The sequence below is a fragment of the Acartia tonsa genome, chromosome 7, assembly GCF_053477335.1.
Source record: "Acartia tonsa isolate MP-2025a chromosome 7, ASM5347733v1, whole genome shotgun sequence".
Classification (NCBI taxonomy): domain Eukaryota; kingdom Metazoa; phylum Arthropoda; class Copepoda; order Calanoida; family Acartiidae; genus Acartia; species Acartia tonsa.
The window spans coordinates 22,039,115-22,057,977 of record NC_137266.1 but is presented as its reverse complement, the minus strand read 5'-3'; the positions used below and the strand labels follow the sequence as shown (position 1 = coordinate 22,057,977).

Sequence of the window (18,863 nt, the reverse complement as noted above, 5' to 3'; positions counted from 1 at the left end):
CATTGATAATATAAATCGTTAATTTGAAACTATTAAAGAAGAGCTTAACAGATGACGATGTCCATTACCCCAACTCTAATATCATTAAAACGTAATTTTACAGCCACTAATTTGTGATTATATTAATCTGAAATCATACAAAAAAAATCAACAATTAGATTTGAAGCAGCTTATAGTGCATAATAAAAATGACGTCATACACTACAAATCGTTGGTCATTTTTATTGCAAGAAGTCATTTTTCATTAGACACTATAAGATACTTCATTAAAGTTATTCATTAACATCTGTTTTAAAAAAATAGTCTTTGGTCAAAAATAGAAAAAAGAATGGGTACACACCTGTTTTGAGACCTTGAGGGAGGAGCTGAAGAGCTGTTTCTTGAGGACTCCCACCTGAGTCTCCAGGTCTCTGACTCTGTCTGATAGCTCCTGCACCACATCTGTATCTTGGTTGTTGTTTCCATCCCTGTGTAGTTTTTTTCATGGATTATTTACCTTAGTTTGAATTTTTTTTGGACGAAAAAGTAAAATTCCTCCAATCATGACATCATTATTTATTTTAGTTTCAGCATTTGGTACATAAAAAAGATATCTGCCAACAATTCTAAGCTACCACAACGAGAAAATTGATTTACATTCTATTTAATTGTGCCCCTTCCCTCTTTTCCCTCTATCTATCTATTTAGATAGATAGATAGATTAGAAGAATTATTTTCTGTCAATTCATTTACACCCCCCCCCCCCCACCTATTAAATTAATATAGATTAAATTTAATAATCCATTCCTATTCAATATCCGTTTATTATTCTCATTTATCTTCATCCGGACATTATTATTCTTGTTATTGCTATTGCCATTATTCAAATTAATTTTGACACCATTCTTGGCGGAATTGATTTTTGCACACGCCTCACTGGGCACCGCAGTGGCATTGTCAGCTAAATTGTCCTCATGGTTAACTGTGGTTGTAGTTGTTGTTGTTGTAGGATTTTCCTCACCAATAAACATATTCAAATTATTATCAACAACAGCAATATTGGTGTTGCAGTTGTTGTCCTGAATTTTAAGGGATAAAGGATAAGGCAAAAATATGACATTTTGGCTTCTGCAAAATCGATTTACTTTTTGAGAAGATATTTTATATTAGAAAATATTTTCCTACCAATTTAAATTTCTTTAACCCTACCCCTCTTTTTAAAAGCGAAGCTTTTCTATAATTAGGGTCGGTCCGTCCGTCCGAGATAGATAGCTTTTATTAGTTAATTTAGGCATGAAAGAATTGTCAAACTTTGTCAATTGTCAAAATTTCAAACTTTGCATAGTGATTCCTGTAGTAGTTAGGCACGATTTAGAAAGCATAGCAACTCTATATTCATTACAAGAATGTCTGTACGTCCATTTTAAACATGTTGATTTTTCTACTTTTTTAACAAGAAATTTTTATGTGATCTAATTAACCGTTTGATCTGATTTTTGGTATATTGATTCCTGGGACAACAAAGAACAATATCATAAGCGAAGTAACTCTATAATCAAGTCCTAAAAATGTAAGAATGTCCTTAAACAATGTCCTGTATTTAAGCAGTTTTTCATCAGATTTACTTACAATTTTGTTTCCTTCGACTTTTAAAAATTAACCCATCCTCCATTTTATTTTATTACATATATAAAGTCCTATTTCAGTAAATTACTTATCTCTTTACCCCTGCCTTATTTGATATTGCCTCTAAGCCGCATCCACAAACCCCTTCGTAATCCCCTCCTCTAACACCATTCTCAATTGCGTCCGCTGTCAGCATTCTTGTAGACGTGTCAATCACTATCTGAACATCACTATTGCTTTCAATCACATCACAATTATCAATGCCATCACTGTTGTCTAAATTTGTCAATCTTTTATTCAAACTATCACCCGCGGATTTGTGTTCATTATTTTTGGAGGATTTTATGATTTTCAATTTCGCACATTTTTTGCAGAGTTCCTGTGACTCTTTGTCTTGATAATGATCACGTATGATGTTGGCGTTACACTGAATTAAATTTGTACTCTAGCATTTTTTTATTATTTGAGTAGCTATTATACACTTTTGTCCCCTTTCAATCATATATTAGCACAACTAAAAAGTGATTCTTATTTTTAAAAAACGTAATTTTAAATGAAAAGAAAAAGGGCATGTTATTGACGATGTAATTAAATGCATATTAATTACATGACATTTCCCATTCCTATTTCATTTTTTAAATTTTTATTTGTACAAGTGGCTTTGCCCTTAGCATCTAGATGCTCTTGATTTAAAGAGCCTAAAACCATCTGAAAAAATAAACATACAAAAAATTGCTCCTATGTACATAAGCTCCTAAGCTTCCCAAAAAAGTTATACTCAATCAGTTCATAAGTTATCGGAAATCTTAAGCTACAGACAAAAAAAACCTTACTACTTTTCTATAATAGGATTATCCTTGTTTCCTAAGAGATATTAAAGCATGCAAGAGTATCGTATTTTCCTGTAGTGTTAATATCTCGTTTCCAACATCAGTTTCTTCACGTAGTTGTTGTAATTGTTGTTGTTGTTGTGTTGTGGAATGAGGTGATAATGTTAAATGATGTTGGTGGTTGTGTGAGGGTGGGCTTATTCCTACAGCAGTAGTTTCCATTATAGTTTATTTAGGCATTTTAGCCCCCCCCCCCCCCTCCTCTCTCCATCCGTTGTTTGATTACTTTAAAAGATACTAGCGGCTGGAAAGTGGATGTAACCTCCCTAAAAATAGTTCAAAACCTTCCATGGGCTTACAAGTAGCTTGACTGTTAAGGAGACCCAATGGTTCCATGGTTAGCGAGATCCTTTGCTACAGACAAAAATGTCATGAGTTGTAAGGCATGGTTATAGGTTATAACTAGCGCCAGTTTAAGATCAAAGGTATACCCATCCCATTACTATTACTACTGATATCTTGTACTAGACATAACATACCTATGTACAATTTTTGATATCTTTAGTATGATACAGTACGGTCTATACTCAAAACAATATCACCCAAAAAGCAAGTAAAGACAGTACCGAATACAGTACCGGCCTAAAGAGGCTTGAAAAATGGCCGTAACAAACTATGTGGGAAACTACGGCACCTTGGTGTATCTGACCACTGGTTGACTTGGCTGAAGATTTATGGTAGGAATTACAGATACAAACTTCATTAGCCCCATCACTGATACAAGTAAACAAACATTCATATTTGGCGCGCAGTAGGGTTGCTGCGATTTTTTGGTTAATCTTATCACAATATCTAACTTTAAAAATGTACTTTTATTAAATCCTGATTGTCAAAACTTTTTAACAAATAATTATAATTTACGTATCGTTTAAAATCAATGGAGATGCACAATTTCTCGTCCATTGTCTTATCCTTTTCAATACCTGCTTTCTTCCTAGTTCATAAACATAAAATTTTTCGGTTGAAATTTAATGAAAAATGAAAAAGACTTCAATAAAATTCATATGTTTTAAAAGTTAAATTTTTAAACAAACAAAAAACGTAATCGCCACAAGCCTAAAGTCATCTATCTTTTTGAGTATTCCAAAGGCCCTATACCATATACTCTATACTACGCAGACCTTTTTACATATACTAAAATAGGGAAGAGATCTTTTTTTCAGAAAAAAAGAAGAAAATATAGTAATAGTAAATTTTATTTAATAGTAAATATACTGTTATTATGTTATCTTTATGGTGCTTTGTATTCAAAGGGGGTGGGCATTGCAGTGGAAGAGCGCAAATAGCCTAAAACCATCCCAAGACTTAAATCTTTTGATAAAATAGTCTAAAGCCACTATATAGGGAACTTTCCATTAAAAAAGAATTCTTTTTGTTTATTAGTTATGGCTACAGACAAAAAAAAACAGTATAACTTTATGTATTAGGATAAATCAAATTCAGATATTACCAATTTCATTTGATACCACAAAAAAATTCCTTTACAAAAATCATGTCGATAATATGTCAGCCTTGAGTACTTATAATCAATACAAAAAGGCATTACAATGACGATAGTGTGTCAGCCATGACCACTTTTATTTTATTCCATATATATTTGAATTTATTTTTTTAATAAAAGTTTCTGTCATTGATTTAAAGTCCTTATTTATGCTCATATGGGCAACAAATTTAGAACTAACTAATCACTTTTCTAAGCATTTTAAGACAGGGGTGCGGGGTTAGATCAATTCATAATAAATTTTACTTTCCCAATTTATTCGTATGTTTAAAATTTTACAAAGAAAAGGTAAAAAAATAGTATTATTTAGAGCAGGAAATCATATGTAAAAAAATCTGCCTTGTGTAGCCGTTAATTGTTGGTGAAAGAAAAGGTTATCTTTATTTAAGTTAAATCTAAAAGTATCTTATTAATTTTCTAAGCATTTGGCAAAAAGGAGTTATGGATAGAAATGAGGATTAAATCTATCTTCCTCCCATTTGCCATTAATAATTTAGGGACGAAAGTGTTTACATAACTAAAGTTAAATTCATAACTAGTTTACTGGTTTTTTTTTAGCTTATACTTTATGCAGCTATAATTCAATATTATTTAGAGTAACTACATTTAATTTTTTCTCTTCAAAAATCTATCCTAATGAGCAAAACCCTTGAGTGTAAAGATATCCTTGGAAGTTGGCCCCTCTACTTCTAAAGATAGGATAAGTTATTAAAGGTTAAATTTTGTAGGCTAGTCTAGGAATTCCCTTAGCATTGCATAGGCATGTAGAAATTTGGGGAATAGTCCCTTTCGTAACATTCGTCGTATTTTTAAAATAGCTTTTTATAGGTTATTTTAGGTTAGGTTAGATTTTATTGGGTTAGGTGATTGCCCCACAGGGTTAGAGCCCCCCGCAGGGGATAGAAATAGGAGAAGAGCTACTGTGAAAAATTCGAAGAATCGCCCCATAAGGTGCGATGTTACAAAAGGGACTGTACCCGAAATTTGTAAGACTTAGGAAACCATAATCTTTAGGTTAGCCTCAGAAATTTTATAGGATTTGGCCCAGTTAACCAGAGCTGGATCTTTAAATCAGTTCAATGGTGCGCCAAATCGGGGTGAGCTAACTTTCCACCAATGAGAGCACAGCATTTTACGAAATGCCGCGCTGTGATTGGCTGAAATTTGGCGCATCCCGATTTGGCGCACCATTGAAATGATTTAAAGGTCCAGCTCTGTTAAATTAAATTTATTTCAAGGCAACTAATATCTGCATTTCATTTACAAATCTGCCATTAAGTAAATTTATCATTTTAAAAATTAGGTTATAGTGACGTAAAACGGGTTTTTTCTTACATCTTTGTTCACTTTTACTTAACACTGGAGTTCTTTCATAAACTTAACGTAAAATATCTTCAGAGAAGACGAATGAACATTTTTGGATGATCTGTTCACAAAAAAATCTGACCCTAATTTGTTACGTTGACCATACACACTCTACCCACACAGACAGACGGACAAACAGACATACATACAAACAAGGATGACAACATCCATAAAAGCGAAGCACTGAAACGGTAGGACAAACGGACATTAACACATGTATAGTGTCATAACTGAATAATCATAATATAAATGTATAAGAGTCAAAGCAAAATTGTAAGTAAATTTGTTGAAAAACTGCTTGATTCAGGATAATGTTTATGGACATACTTACATTTTTAGGACTTGATTATAGAGTTGCTTCGCTTATTAAATTATACTTTGTTGGCCCAGGAATTAATATACCAAAAATCAGATCAATCGGATGATTAGATCACATAAAAATTTGATGTTAAAAAAGTAAAAAAATCAACATGTTTAAAATGGACGTACGGACATTTTGGTGATGATTATAGAGTTGCTACGCTTTCTAAATCGTACCTAACTACTAAAGGAATCACCATGCAAAATTTGAAATCGATAGGACAATTCTAACATGCCAAAATTAACGAAAAAAACTATCCGTTACGGACGTACGGACGGACGTACGGACGGAACGACCCTAATTATTGAAAAGCTTCGCTTATAAAAAGACAGGCATACAGACAGACCAACAAACAAACACAAATAAACATAAATTTGAATTTGCGTTTGGGCATACACTATTAAGATTTCGTTAATATAATCAAAATTCAAAACCTTATTTGAACGTAAATAAAGAGTCAGATACCTAATTAGTAGCAAAGCTACTCTATTATTCAAAATGACTGTCAGTCAATGTTATAACAGAAAATCCACGAGGAAATAGTGATTTTTTAAAAAGAAGGTTCTCTTAAATTATCTTTTGACATTAAATAAGAAATGGATATAGGATATATGTGGATATATTGAAAATGGAAAACTTGTCGTCAATTTAGCTTGCTAATATATATGGACCTCATTTATTGTTCAGTTTGTTCATCCATAAAAACATAGTAAATAAAAATCTGGTAGAACATCCAAGCAATAATAATGCAATAATAAATCTATGGATATAACTCATTTTGTGGGGTCGTCTATATATTAGACCATTGCATTGGGAAAAAAGAAAACAATCCCTTAAAAGCTATGGGCGAATAAAAACAGAAATATTGAATTTCCAAGCCCAAAAAATGGAAAAATTGTATATGATATATTAGATGTATTTTCGAATATAACTAGAAAAGAAAAATTATTATATTCAAGCAATATGAAAAAATTACTAAAAGTAAAGAAATAAAGAATTAATAACAACTACAGGTACATTTATACAAAGTGGTATGGAAGTTCATTTTTGGATAACCATCTTTATCCACCACTAAGAATGCATCGAAAAAAGATATTATAAAAGACATAACACGATAGATTTTAGTGTAAAGTACTCCTCCAAAAAGATTTAATTGTGGAAAAGTTTAAACACTGAAAGTTTGAACCACCCTTACAAGATTTGATAAAAAGTCCCCAAAGTTTTAAAGTAACTGTATGAATAATGTTGTTTTTTATAAACTTAATATTAGTAATATATCAACCAAGAAAACTTTTATTAAATGCAGTATAAGTTTAAATTGTGACGGGGGTATCATAACAAATATAACCTAATTTTCTAACTGTATGTATAGAAAATACGCTAAAGACCGCGCAACATGTTTTTGAGGGGAGATTACAAATGATTTTATCCCAAACAGCGGAATAGATTTGAATTCAAATGAGGATTGCCAAGCAAGAATTTTACTAATATAAAATTTTAATGGGTGATCGATTAAACAACTTATCAAAATCTTCTCTACATTCAGGACATATGTCTGTCCGAAAATTAGGCATTTTAAAACAATTACAACGCTATTGAAAAAAATAATTTTCACTCGTTAAATTGTTATTCTAACTTTTTTTTAAATTGAAAATTACAGCCGTCTGAGTTTGAGTAAAGAAGCCCCAAAAAAGAAAGTGGCGAAGTAAGCAAAATACTGTTTTATGGTCACTTCTCCGCCCGACCGATAAGGGCCTGACCGTTTAGGGTTAAGTTCACATTATGATGACATTGAACATTTTAGGAAAGCCGTTGTGTAATGACATTCAAATGAGGTATGATTGCCGAAACGTGAGTTTTACAAAATAATTTCTTTAAATATGTATAATCCCTCACACTATATCAATGTCAATGTAAGGTTGTATTTTTAAAGCATTTAGCAACAACAAAAAAGAGAATGGTTTATTTCACGAAGACAACTTATGCGTTGATTGCACGAACTTTGTTTGAAAGTTCGGTATGAAATACTGAATAACACCTGTTTTTTTTAGCCAACACACATTCCCTAATCACACTTTTATTCACCGTAGCAGCTGAAAGTACAATTTTTGGTGTATTTTTAAAAGCGAAGCTTTTCTATATTTAGGGTCGGTCCGTCCGTCCGTCCGTCCGTCCGAGATAGATAGCTTTTATTCGTTAATTTGGGCGTGTTAGAATTGTCCTATCGATTTCAAACTTTGCATGATGATTCCTGTAGTAGTTGGGTACGATTTAGAAAGCGTAGCAACTCTATAATCATTACCAGAATGTCCGTACGTCCATTTTAAACATGTTGATTTTTCTACTTTTTTAAAAACAAATTTTCAATTGTTTTAATTATCCGTTTGATCTGATTTTTGGTATATTGATTCCTGGGACAACAAAGAACAATATTATAAGCGAAGCAACTCTATAATCAAGTCCAAAAATGTAAGTATGTCCATAAACATTATCCTGTTTTTAAGCAAATTTACCTACAATTTTGATTCGACATTTATACATTTATGTTCCGATTTTTCAGTTCAGATACTATACAAGTGTTAATGTCCGTTTGTCCTACCGGTTCAGTGCTTCGCTTTTATGGATGTTGTCATCCTTGTTAGAAGGAGAATTAGGGGTTCATATACAAGCTAAGGCCTTACTTTTGCAACCTTATTTATAAACTCAAAGTAGGCCTAAAATTATGAAGTGCATTTATTTCCAAACTTTATAACATTCGCATAGCGTTTCAAAATACCAAATAATTAAGAGGGATTTGAACTTCTGCGCTTATTAAATACCAACTGCGCCCCTAGAAATTAGGTGCGCTATATTCCAGGACAGAAAATAGCCTAAAACCAGCCAAAGACTCAATTAATCAATAAATAGTTTTAAACCATCCTGGGACCTAATTGTGAAAGTTCCATAAAACAGAATTTTATTGACTTTAGAAGTTACTGAAATCTTAAGCTACAAAAAAAAAACTTATTACTTTATATAATAGACTACGCCCGTAGAGGCCTCTTGTATTTCTATTATAGAGGTGATTTCTCTTGGGAGGGTTGTGGTACCCTTCCACAAAATAGTTATAGACCTTCCCAGGACCATATCGGTTCAGTAGTTATCGAAATCTTAAGCTACAGACAAAGACCTTACTGCTTATATGTATAATATTATTAGCGGAAGTTAGCGAACACCCAGTATTATTTGTTGTAAACTTTATAGCTTTTAAGCATTTTTGTTGTGTTGGGTAAAAAATTACATTCAGGCTTTTAACCCCTTTTAAACTTTAATCATACCACAATAAAAAACATCATTATCATTTTTTAAATAAAAATTTTTACTGTTGTTGTTCATTTAATTTTAAAAGGTTATTTTGACTAAATGGAATTTAATAAAAGGGGATATGACTGACAAAACAATGTTGACTAAATGGTGATCCTGGCTAACATATTATTGACATTAATATATATATATGGACAAGAGTATTAGTTTTTTTTATAATAACAGCATAAACTGTGCTTCTTGTCTTTCCTAGCTTAAGAACCAATTTTTGTTAAACTATTCCTATCAATAAGTTTAGGCTTTATACAAGGGATCTTAAGGGATAAGACAATGGACGATAAGTTTAATATATCCCCAAAAATGAAAAACAAATTATAACATTCTATGAATTGAAATTAGTGGTTGAAATTTTCAAAAATACTAATTAGTTCAAATCTAACAAATCAGTATAAAATTAAAGTTCCCAAAGTTTTAAAGCCAACGAATAAGATAACGTAATTAAAAACCTTTCCAAACTAGTTTAATATACAGTCTAATATTCCTTCCTTCCCTGGGCTTGGATCTTCTACTAATATCTAAAAAATTAAAACAGACCAACAAAAAAACCTATAGGGTAACTTTCCCCAAGAAAATATGAAGCACCTTTTTAAAGCTTTTAATGATTGCACAATAAAATTAATGTTCTTTCTTTTTAGAAACTATTTTCAATAGTGTTCATTCAAATCCGCACATATATTATATCATTAGAACCGTACGTCAGTTTAAATTGTATTCTCAAGGGCTCGGTAGCCGCGCCGAAACCTTTAAATTAAAACCCGTTTGGATGCAATAATTTTTTTTAATGAGATATTGCCATATTTGGCTTTAGTTTGGAATTCAGCTAATTTCTAAAATTGCAAAAAGATTCTCTGAGCCTTAGAGGCGGCTGCCGAGCCCTGGTATTTTCTCCTTTATTTCACTCTCGGTATTCAACTACTCTTATTTAATAATTGTTACTTTTTTGAGGGTGTTGGGGCACACCGTTTATTTTTATAATACTATGAGAAGAAATCAGAACTATCAGTACTATAACAAGATAAATCATAAAATCATAGATAGTAGGGATAAGACTTTATATTCTAAAGGAAAAAAGTATCGAAAATCGATAAAAATAAAATATGTTTATCTTTAAGACTATTTCTCTAACCTTTTTAAACTCGTCAAAACATATAATTGTAAATCTTTTAATATTTAATTTTCAGTGATTCTAGGAATAATAAAGGTTTTTTAAAGAGATGCATACATAGATATAGAACAACTATACTTTTCCAAAATTTCTCAACCATATCAAAATCTCTTTAAAAAGTTGCAATGATATATATTCTTTAATACCGTGATTAATATTTGAATGTTTTTTGTTTCCTTTGAGCTCCATTAGCAGTAGACAGTCCTTGTTCACTTGCCACAGACTCGGGGGGATTATCAACAACATTATGAGCAGTCCTGTCATTAACTACATCATTACCACCTTCTTCTGCTACCACCATATTGGCGGCACTACAACTACTACCACTCTTGTCAAGGGCGTGCGTCAAGGCAGCACTTTGGTCTCCCGGATTTTCGCGCGTCTTGCTGCTGGATTTTGCTGGATTTTCTAGTAATTTTAGAAAATGATAATTATTTTTTAAACAATTATATTTTAGCGAAACTTAGTAAAATATAGTTATTAAAAGGCACTTTTTGGCAGATATGGCCAATAAAACACCATATATTATTTTTGTGAAAATGTTGATTTAATTTTGATCAATGTATCTTATCGTAACCATTGCTTTGTTTTAATGACTATTTAATAACCTACTAATGATTAAAGTTAAATAGATTTAAAAAGAATTAAATCAACATACTTTTCCATTAGATTTTTCGTCAAGGTATAGTTCTCTTTTGTATTTTTTACTTCTAAAAACTTATTTATAGTCCTATTCCCTCTGGGGACTCCAACACTGCCGAACCCTCTCAAAATCTACTAAACATAACCTATCTTTGCTGAAGCACAAATATGATATAATTCAGAGAAATTATGATAAAAATTGTTAATTATAACTGACAAACATAATTATGAATTAACAACTAAATTTTCCTTAAAACTTGGCCAAAATATACTTGTTCAACATAAAGCACTTCATACAAAATTTATTTTAGGTGATTTTGATGTTTCACGATTTCTAATTTCAATGTATTACAAAATTGAATATTCGCTTACTTAACTTTAACTTTTCTTATTTATAAACAAAATTCTGCCTTTGATAGTTTAAAATATTTTATTTCTATCATAATCTACTTAACTTACCATCTGCAATAGACAGAAACTAGATTTTCATTTTGGATTTTTAGTTCCCCCTCAATTTATATATATTTTCACATTGTCCTCTCCATTCAATTCAATTTATAAATAAAATTTACTAATTAGAAAAATATTTTTATAATTTTTTCTCACTACCTTCAATATCAGCTGAGATAGCATGACTGTTTGCATTCATAACAACATCTTCAGTGATGGTAGCCAGACCTTGATTACAATTATTATTCGTGTTGCTAGTAGCAGCTTCTTCATTGTCATGAATATTAGAATTGTCACTCTTATTCTTGGCAACATCAATAACATTATATTCATTTGTATCACTATTCCCGTTCTCACTGCTGTTTGTATAATTTTTCGTTTTATTGACGTTATTTTGACTAGCCTGATTTTATAGATAACTATAGATAAATGTTCAAGTATCTTAGATTTGACCCAGTAAACAACATTTAATCTGCATTAATTTTAATCAATTTTAATTTTAAATCAATACAAAAAATATAAACAAGGATAACAACACCCATAAGTAGCAAAACACTGAAAGAATCATGGATGGACAAATGGACACAGTGATTTATATGGTAGATGTTTATTCGTCATAAAAAAGAAAATGAAAAAATATGCAAGAAATCATAGAAAATCAATAAGCCTTTTATATAAGCACGATGGTAATTTTTATTAAATTTGATTGGTCGGTTCAAATAAAAATAGTAAAATACATATTTCTGTAGATATTATTATTTCATAGTAATCTATGCCTGTGTTATATTCTTTGGTTTGCTCATTAGTTGGGGGGTTTGTCCCCTTTGTTTCAGTTTGGGGGTTTGTTCTTCGTGTTTTAAATGATGTAACTCATTAATATTATTCTCTAAAACAGAGCCAGCTTCTTTAATGGTACACTCTTTTATTTTAAGGTATGTGTGTTATTTTAAATTTTATTATATTGACTATTAGATGAGAAAATGGTCAAAAATATGGACTTCAACAATAAGTAACATAAAAAATTGTTGTTTAATCGGTTGTACTCAGATTCAAATATACATCATTTTTTTTAAAAAAAGGATATTGTATTCTATTGACAAGCAATTTTAATAATTTTAATGTCGACTTTTCTACATTTAATAAAGTGGTATTGATAACATTTTATCGATATACTAATGCCTTATGATGACTAAAATGTTATAGATTATGTTACTACAAAAAGGATAGTATCTATTGATGTCCATAACACTCTAACGTCAGGTCAAAAACACCCCAACACCCAACACCCTGGGTATTAGGTTAAGTTACACCTAACATTTAAGGGTACTATTAGAGTAACTGTTTTGCAAAAATTTATTAAAATGAAAGAGCTTCCCTTGTCTGACACGAGCAGAGAGTTTGTCTGATTCATTTACAAGGGTTTCAGTTACACCATCATCATTAGCAGTAACTGTTTCACTAACATTCTTAATGATGTCATCCTTGGTAGAGATGTCACTGGTAATGAGTTGTTCTGGATGATGGACTGGTGATGGATTGGTTGATGCTTGTTCACTTGACATCTTTTCTGCGTCTGCTGTCAATGCAAGTTTTATGTTGTAGGCTTGGTACAATTTTGAATCAATTTAAAAAATTTAAAGTGATTTTTATCATTATTATTATCATTTTAAAAAGTTGAGATGTAAGAACATTCACAAAAAAATTAAAGCAGACAACAAAAACTAAACGTTTTTTGATTTAAAATAAAAGTTCACAAATAGTAAAAAAAAGATAATAGGAAATTTATATACATATCCTTTTCAAGAAAGCTGTTTTATATAGCCTACAAAAATAACGCCATACAATACAAATGGCCAATGATAGGCAAATACACAGACTAAATTACCAACGGCAGTCTAATAATATACATTTTCATTGACCAATGGTATGCCAGTATGAAGTCAATTTTTATAGGGACTAAAGAAAGCTTCATTTTTAAGTATATTTCATTATTTAATAATTGATAGTAAATTCAATTGCATAAAATATTCTGTACAAGCCTACAATACCCGAGTTATTATTGATTGAAGTTTTGGCGCTGTCCCATGATTTGTCAACCATTTTATTCTAATAATACAGGGATTTATGGATAGGTATATTGCAATTCAAGAATAGTTTTTTTTTAACAAAAAGATGTTTTGCCATGACATTTAAACTTTAAAAATGCAACATTCTTGAATTACATTTCTTTTTTATTACAGAAGGTTTTAAGTAGGAAAGGGTATATAGAAATAAATAGTCTAAGAGGATGTATAAGTAAAAGACACTTTGTGATTCTAACTATTGTTTTGAGTGATACTCTTCATTTTTAGTATTAGCTGATTTCAACATTTAAAATATTTAATTTCCAAAATAAAAATAGCTTGTTATTTCTGTGCAACTTTAACCTTTTATAAAAATCCAATTCCATATATGCCTGTGCCTGTTGAATTGATTTTACTTGACTTGCTGTCTCCAAATTTGGGGTTACAGCATTGCTACAACCACCGCCGTTACTGCTATGCGTATAACTGTTGTTGGTATCTTGCACAACATTTTTTGTCTGTCCTGCCTCTTCGTTTCTGCTGCTTGCCCTGAAAGAGAATTATCATCTTAAAGGGACAAAACTAAAACAGCCAAAACATTCTTATTCAAAGCGCTATTTAACCCAAACTATAAATCGGGGCTTTCACTCAACATATTCTTTTTTCAACGACTACACACTTTTTTCAATTTTTAAAAACACTTATTTATTAAACCTGGGGGGTGGGGTCTATTACTACGTTTTTCACAAAAAAAAACTAAAAATAGGTTTGTATGTGGTCCCAATGAAATATGAGGGAAACATTCACTAACCCACTAACATTAGATTTAAAAAAAAATAGTGTTAAACTTCTATACAGTTTTAATATAAAGTTAGATCTTGCAATAAATTAGTTCTTAAATGACAATTTTATTTACTAAAATAGCTAAATGTGGGAGACTTAGTATTGGTCGATATATATTTGTACATTTTCCAAAAAATGAAAGTACGCTAAAGAAAAAAAAATGGAATTATAAAACTTTAACAAAAACGATGCATTACCTGTTTTCGCCGAGTTTAAGCTTTGGAAAATGAAGGGTAATCGGCAAACTCGATGGCGAAGTAGACGCACTCGAAACATTCATTCGAACATTGGTAGTGGAAGCCGATTTCAGCGGGAGACAGCGGGGCAGTGATGAATAGGAGAGGTTGATCACTGAGGATTTTGAGGGAATTTTTGGCTTGGAACCACATGTAGAGCTGGCTGCATTACTTTGGGTATACAACGGTCTTGTTTTAGACATTTTATATGACAAAATTATTTTGTGTAGTTATCGCATCGTATTATAAAAAGCTTTCTGCGGATATTAAAATAAGTTTTGTTAGCCCCAAGGGGCCAAAAACCCGGACTAATAAACTTGTATTAGTTTTATGATTTGAATTTCAATATTTGAAAATTGTAGGTAATACGATGCTATACATGAGTTTTCATTATGGCTGAGCACCGGTCTTAATCAAGCGGATTTTAATCGGTTTCGAAGCCATACAGGAATAGTTATTTCTCGCATCGTATTATAAACCGCTTTCCGCGTATATAGAATGTACAATTATAAGATTAAAACCAGTTTTTTAGCCCCGAGGTGCCGAAGGCACCGGCTAAAAAAACTGGTTTTAATCTTATGATTGTACATTTTTATATTCGTAGAAAGCTGGATATAATACGATGCTAGACATAGTTTTTTCGTATGGATGAGAACCGGTTCCTATCCACCGGATTCGAATGAATACGAGAAAATATAATCTTAGATTTCTAACATTTGATCAAGAAAGTTTTTAAATATAAAATATCAATAATAATATTAGATTTATTATTAATTTGATGATATACCACCAAATTATCATGTACTCTAATAATGTAAAACTTGTAGCTGGCTAAAACATAGATCCTCTCATCCACCCTTTCACCCCATCCCCTCCATGTTGTCAATTTAAATTGACGACAATTTTTTCCTTGCTATAATATCAACGTACATTCTTTATCAGTTAATATATTGTCACATAATAACCTAGGTAGAGAGGAAGAGACAGGAGCTGGTATTCCAGACATACTTGATAAGTTAGGACTTGAACTTGATACCACAGTACCTAGAAATATTATAGATATAACATAATTATAGGAGCTGGTATACCAGACATACTTGATAAGTTAGGACTTGAACTTGATACCACAGTACCTAGAAATATTTTAGATATAAGTATAGGATATTTAGGGGATGTTGGGCTGTTTATTACACTAGTCCCCAAAGGTTTTTTTTCTGCGTTGACTAATTAACTTTAGAGACTTTTATCCAATTTTGATGGGTTGGTTCTTTAACGTTTCAACCACTAATTGTAATCTACATTGTCTTGTTCCTATAGATACCTGAATAATTTATAAGTTAGGACTTGAACACTATGCTACAGGGGGGGGGGGGAGGATTATTTGCTGAACCAAGCACTTGGAAGGAAACTGCCTAATAATCCATGACCCTTACAAACATATTACCTGCTAATAATATGGGTGATGATGGTCTATTAGAAACACTTAAGCATGTAATTGATGCGGCCACAGCAGTTGAATCTGAAGTTGTTGTGGTGGTTGTGGCGAGTACTGGGCTGTTGCAGTTATCTTAATAGATATATTACAATAGATTGATTTACGACGCCATATTAGATTAAAAGTTATTTCTTTATAGCAACCTTTTATGTTTCTATCATATATTGCATTTAGGATTTTAGTTTGTTTGTTGTTTTGTCCGTTATAATTTAGCTTACCACTGAACCAATTGAGTTCTTAATTTTAATGAATTTTCACACAGGTCTTTGAATGGTTTTAGGCTATTTCAGTTTTAGTCTCCCTCCCTAGATACTAGGTTAGGAGCCGCCGGTGGGTTTGATAAATTGTTTTACAAAATTGCAAATAAGAATTTTAGAAATACTTTTTAAACTAAAATATTTACATTTACATTCTAATTAAATTATACTTTTACTACCCAATTAATTCTTTTTGGAATAGTTGACTGTTTGACACGGATTTTTACTCTCTATTATCTTAGTTTTGTATTTTTTCTGGTGTTTAAGAATCTAAAGTTGTACCTCTATTGTCGGTTGTTGGAGGATAATTACTACAACAAGTGGTGGAGAAGGAAGTTGTTGTAATTGTTGTTGCTGATGATGGGGGCAATGGTTGGGTTGTGGGTAAGGGAGGGGGGTAGCTCACTGGGGTGGTGGGGGGTTGGTTATCATGTGAAATTCTGCTTGGCGCATTCTTAACAAAAAGATCAAAGATCAATGTTTGTGTGCATCATAAAATATAGATAGATAGATAGATAGATAGATAGATAGATAGATAGATAGATAGATAGATAGATAGATAGATAGATAGATAGATAGATAGATAGATAGATAGATAGATAGATAGATAGATAGATAGATAGATAGATAGATAGATAGATAGATAGATAGATAGATAGATAGATAGATAGATAGATAGATAGATAGATAGATAGATAGATAGATAGATAGATAGATAGATAGATAGATAGATAGATAGATAGATAGATAGATAGATAGATAGATAGATAGATAGATAGATAGATAGATAGATAGATAGATAGATAGATAGATAGATAGATAGATAGATAGATAGATAGATAGATAGATAGATAGATAGATAGATAGATAGATATATAGATAGATAGATAGATAGATAGATAGATAGATAGATAGATAGATAGATAGATAGATAGATAGATAGATAGATAGATAGATAGATAGATAGATAGATAGATAGATAGATAGATAGATAGATAGATAGATAGATAGATAGATAGATAGATAGATAGATAGATAGATAGATAGATAGATAGATAGATAGATAGATAGATAGATAGATAGATAGATAGATAGATAGATAGATAGATAGATAGATAGATAGATTGATAGATAGATAGATAGATAGATAGATAGATAGATAGATAGATAGATAGATAGATAGATAGATAGATAGATAGATAGATAGATAGATAGATAGATAGATAGATAGATAGATAGATAGATAGATAGATAGATAGATAGATAGATAGATAAATAGATAGATAGATAAATAGATAGATAGATAGATAGATAGATAGATAGATAGATATATAGATAGATAGATAGATAGATAGATAGATAGATAGATAGATAGATAGATAGATAGATAGATAGATAGATAGTTAGAAGATAGATAGATAGATATATAGATAAGATTATTTAAAGGAAATCAAAATCCTTTTAAAATATGAGAAATTTTTAGATATGTTGGGGAAAAGAATAATTATAGATAAGGAAATATTTAAACATATAAATAATTACGTAATGCAACTTAAAAACTACGTAAGGAAGAAAATTAGATAATGTTAACCATCTCAAGAATAAAAAAAAATAAAAAAAACATGTCCAATTGAATGTGTTGAACATTGGAAAAAAAAGAGAGAGAGAGCGAAAGATTTATGTTTTTCTTTATATAATTGCATTTTCAGATATACTTCGAGTACGTCAGTAAGTTTTTAAATGCAGTCCATAGAAGTAAGAGGCTGGGGACCCCCTCCCACCTCATGATACAAATTGTAAAATGAAAAAAAATGTTGAGGTTGTAAAGGGTCTAATTCTTGATTTAGTAAACCCACATCAAATAGCCAAAAACCTGCCCTTTGCCTAAATTGTTCGTTATTGATTTTTTTTCTATTTCAAATTTTTAGCTCTTCGTTTATAAGCTACTAATAAACAAATTTGTCCTTTTTTATAAAATTGCAATTTTCTAATAATTTCTAATTTTAAAAATAATATATCATGATTGCCTAAAGTATGAAAAATTAAAATAAAGATTATTTTGATTTATTATAAATTTCCAATTTTGAGAAAAAGTTTATTAAAATAAGATTTATAGATGTCTTAAATTGACAATGGATTAAAATAGAAATTGAATCCAATTTTACATTTGTATAACAAGGATGATACTATTCATTAAAATTCAGGGATTTATTTTTTATGTTTATTACACTATTCCCTAAGTTTTATAACAACGTTTTCTTATTCGTTTTGGCACATAGACTGAATTTTAATTGGCTGGTTAAACTGATTAAGTTGAGTGTCCAAACATTTTATTTTCAACCATTAATTCTAATCTACAGAAGGGTTGATTTTATGTATCATCATTAGGGATGTACATAAATTTATCGGCCATTGTCTTACCACTCTAGATCCCTGTGATCATACAGTAGTTCTGCTGTTATTAAAAAATAGTAAAATCTAAAGGAGTGGGGTACCTTTATAATGACAAAATTTCCTAGAGAATGTTTAGTCACAGGTCGCTGAATATCAGGTTTTACTATGACTATATTTTAATGAAAATTATTTTAATTAAAATAAAATGTTTTAACTTAACTATTTTGATTATT

The 18,863-nt window shown here is 30.7% G+C and overlaps 3 protein-coding genes across 3 annotated transcripts in view; all 3 read right to left on the bottom strand.

The window, feature by feature from the left end:
• Positions 1 to 2,029, bottom strand: part of LOC145324452 (uncharacterized) — a 37,110-nt gene extending 35,081 nt beyond the window's left edge. Inside the window, exons 1-3 of the mRNA XM_080167039.1 lie at positions 1,712 to 2,029; positions 733 to 1,058; positions 341 to 467 (exon numbers count right to left, since the gene is read on the bottom strand). Coding sequence (XP_080023165.1) covers positions 341 to 467; positions 733 to 1,058; positions 1,712 to 1,801 — 543 coding nt within the window. The 5' untranslated portion in view covers positions 1,802 to 2,029. The remainder of the gene's footprint in view (positions 1 to 340; positions 468 to 732; positions 1,059 to 1,711) is intronic.
• Positions 2,030 to 2,456: 427 nt separating this feature from the next.
• On the bottom strand, positions 2,457 to 12,248 carry LOC145324451 (uncharacterized). The gene is made up of 5 exons (XM_080167037.1): positions 12,119 to 12,248; positions 11,502 to 11,745; positions 10,429 to 10,658; positions 3,130 to 3,211; positions 2,457 to 2,638 (listed from the first exon to the last, which is right to left on the bottom strand). Exons 1-5 carry the CDS (start codon positions 12,143 to 12,145, stop codon positions 2,457 to 2,459), a joined length of 765 nt encoding a protein of 254 aa, XP_080023163.1. The 5' UTR covers positions 12,146 to 12,248.
• A 404-nt stretch (positions 12,249 to 12,652) lies between these two features.
• The window catches only part of LOC145324450 (uncharacterized), a 33,696-nt gene continuing 27,485 nt past the window's right edge, over positions 12,653 to 18,863 (bottom strand). The window contains exons 4-9 of the mRNA XM_080167036.1: positions 16,519 to 16,690; positions 15,929 to 16,051; positions 15,450 to 15,528; positions 13,804 to 13,954; positions 13,391 to 13,448; positions 12,653 to 12,918 (exon numbers count right to left, since the gene is read on the bottom strand). Of these exons, the coding sequence (XP_080023162.1) occupies positions 12,653 to 12,918; positions 13,391 to 13,448; positions 13,804 to 13,954; positions 15,450 to 15,528; positions 15,929 to 16,051; positions 16,519 to 16,690 (849 nt within the window). The remainder of the gene's footprint in view (positions 12,919 to 13,390; positions 13,449 to 13,803; positions 13,955 to 15,449; positions 15,529 to 15,928; positions 16,052 to 16,518; positions 16,691 to 18,863) is intronic.

Excerpts from the sequence above, each read along its gene's own strand:
- LOC145324451 (XM_080167037.1), bottom strand. The coding sequence starts at position 12,145 with ATGAGCAAACCAAAGAATATAACACAG. Across the intron at positions 11,746-12,118 it reads AACCAAAGAATATAACACAG|GCTAGTCAAAATAACGTCAA; the intron begins GCATAGATTACT and ends CTATAAAATCAG. Across the intron at positions 10,659-11,501 it reads TATCTCAGCTGATATTGAAG|AAAATCCAGCAAAATCCAGC; the intron begins GTAGTGAGAAAA and ends TAAAATTACTAG.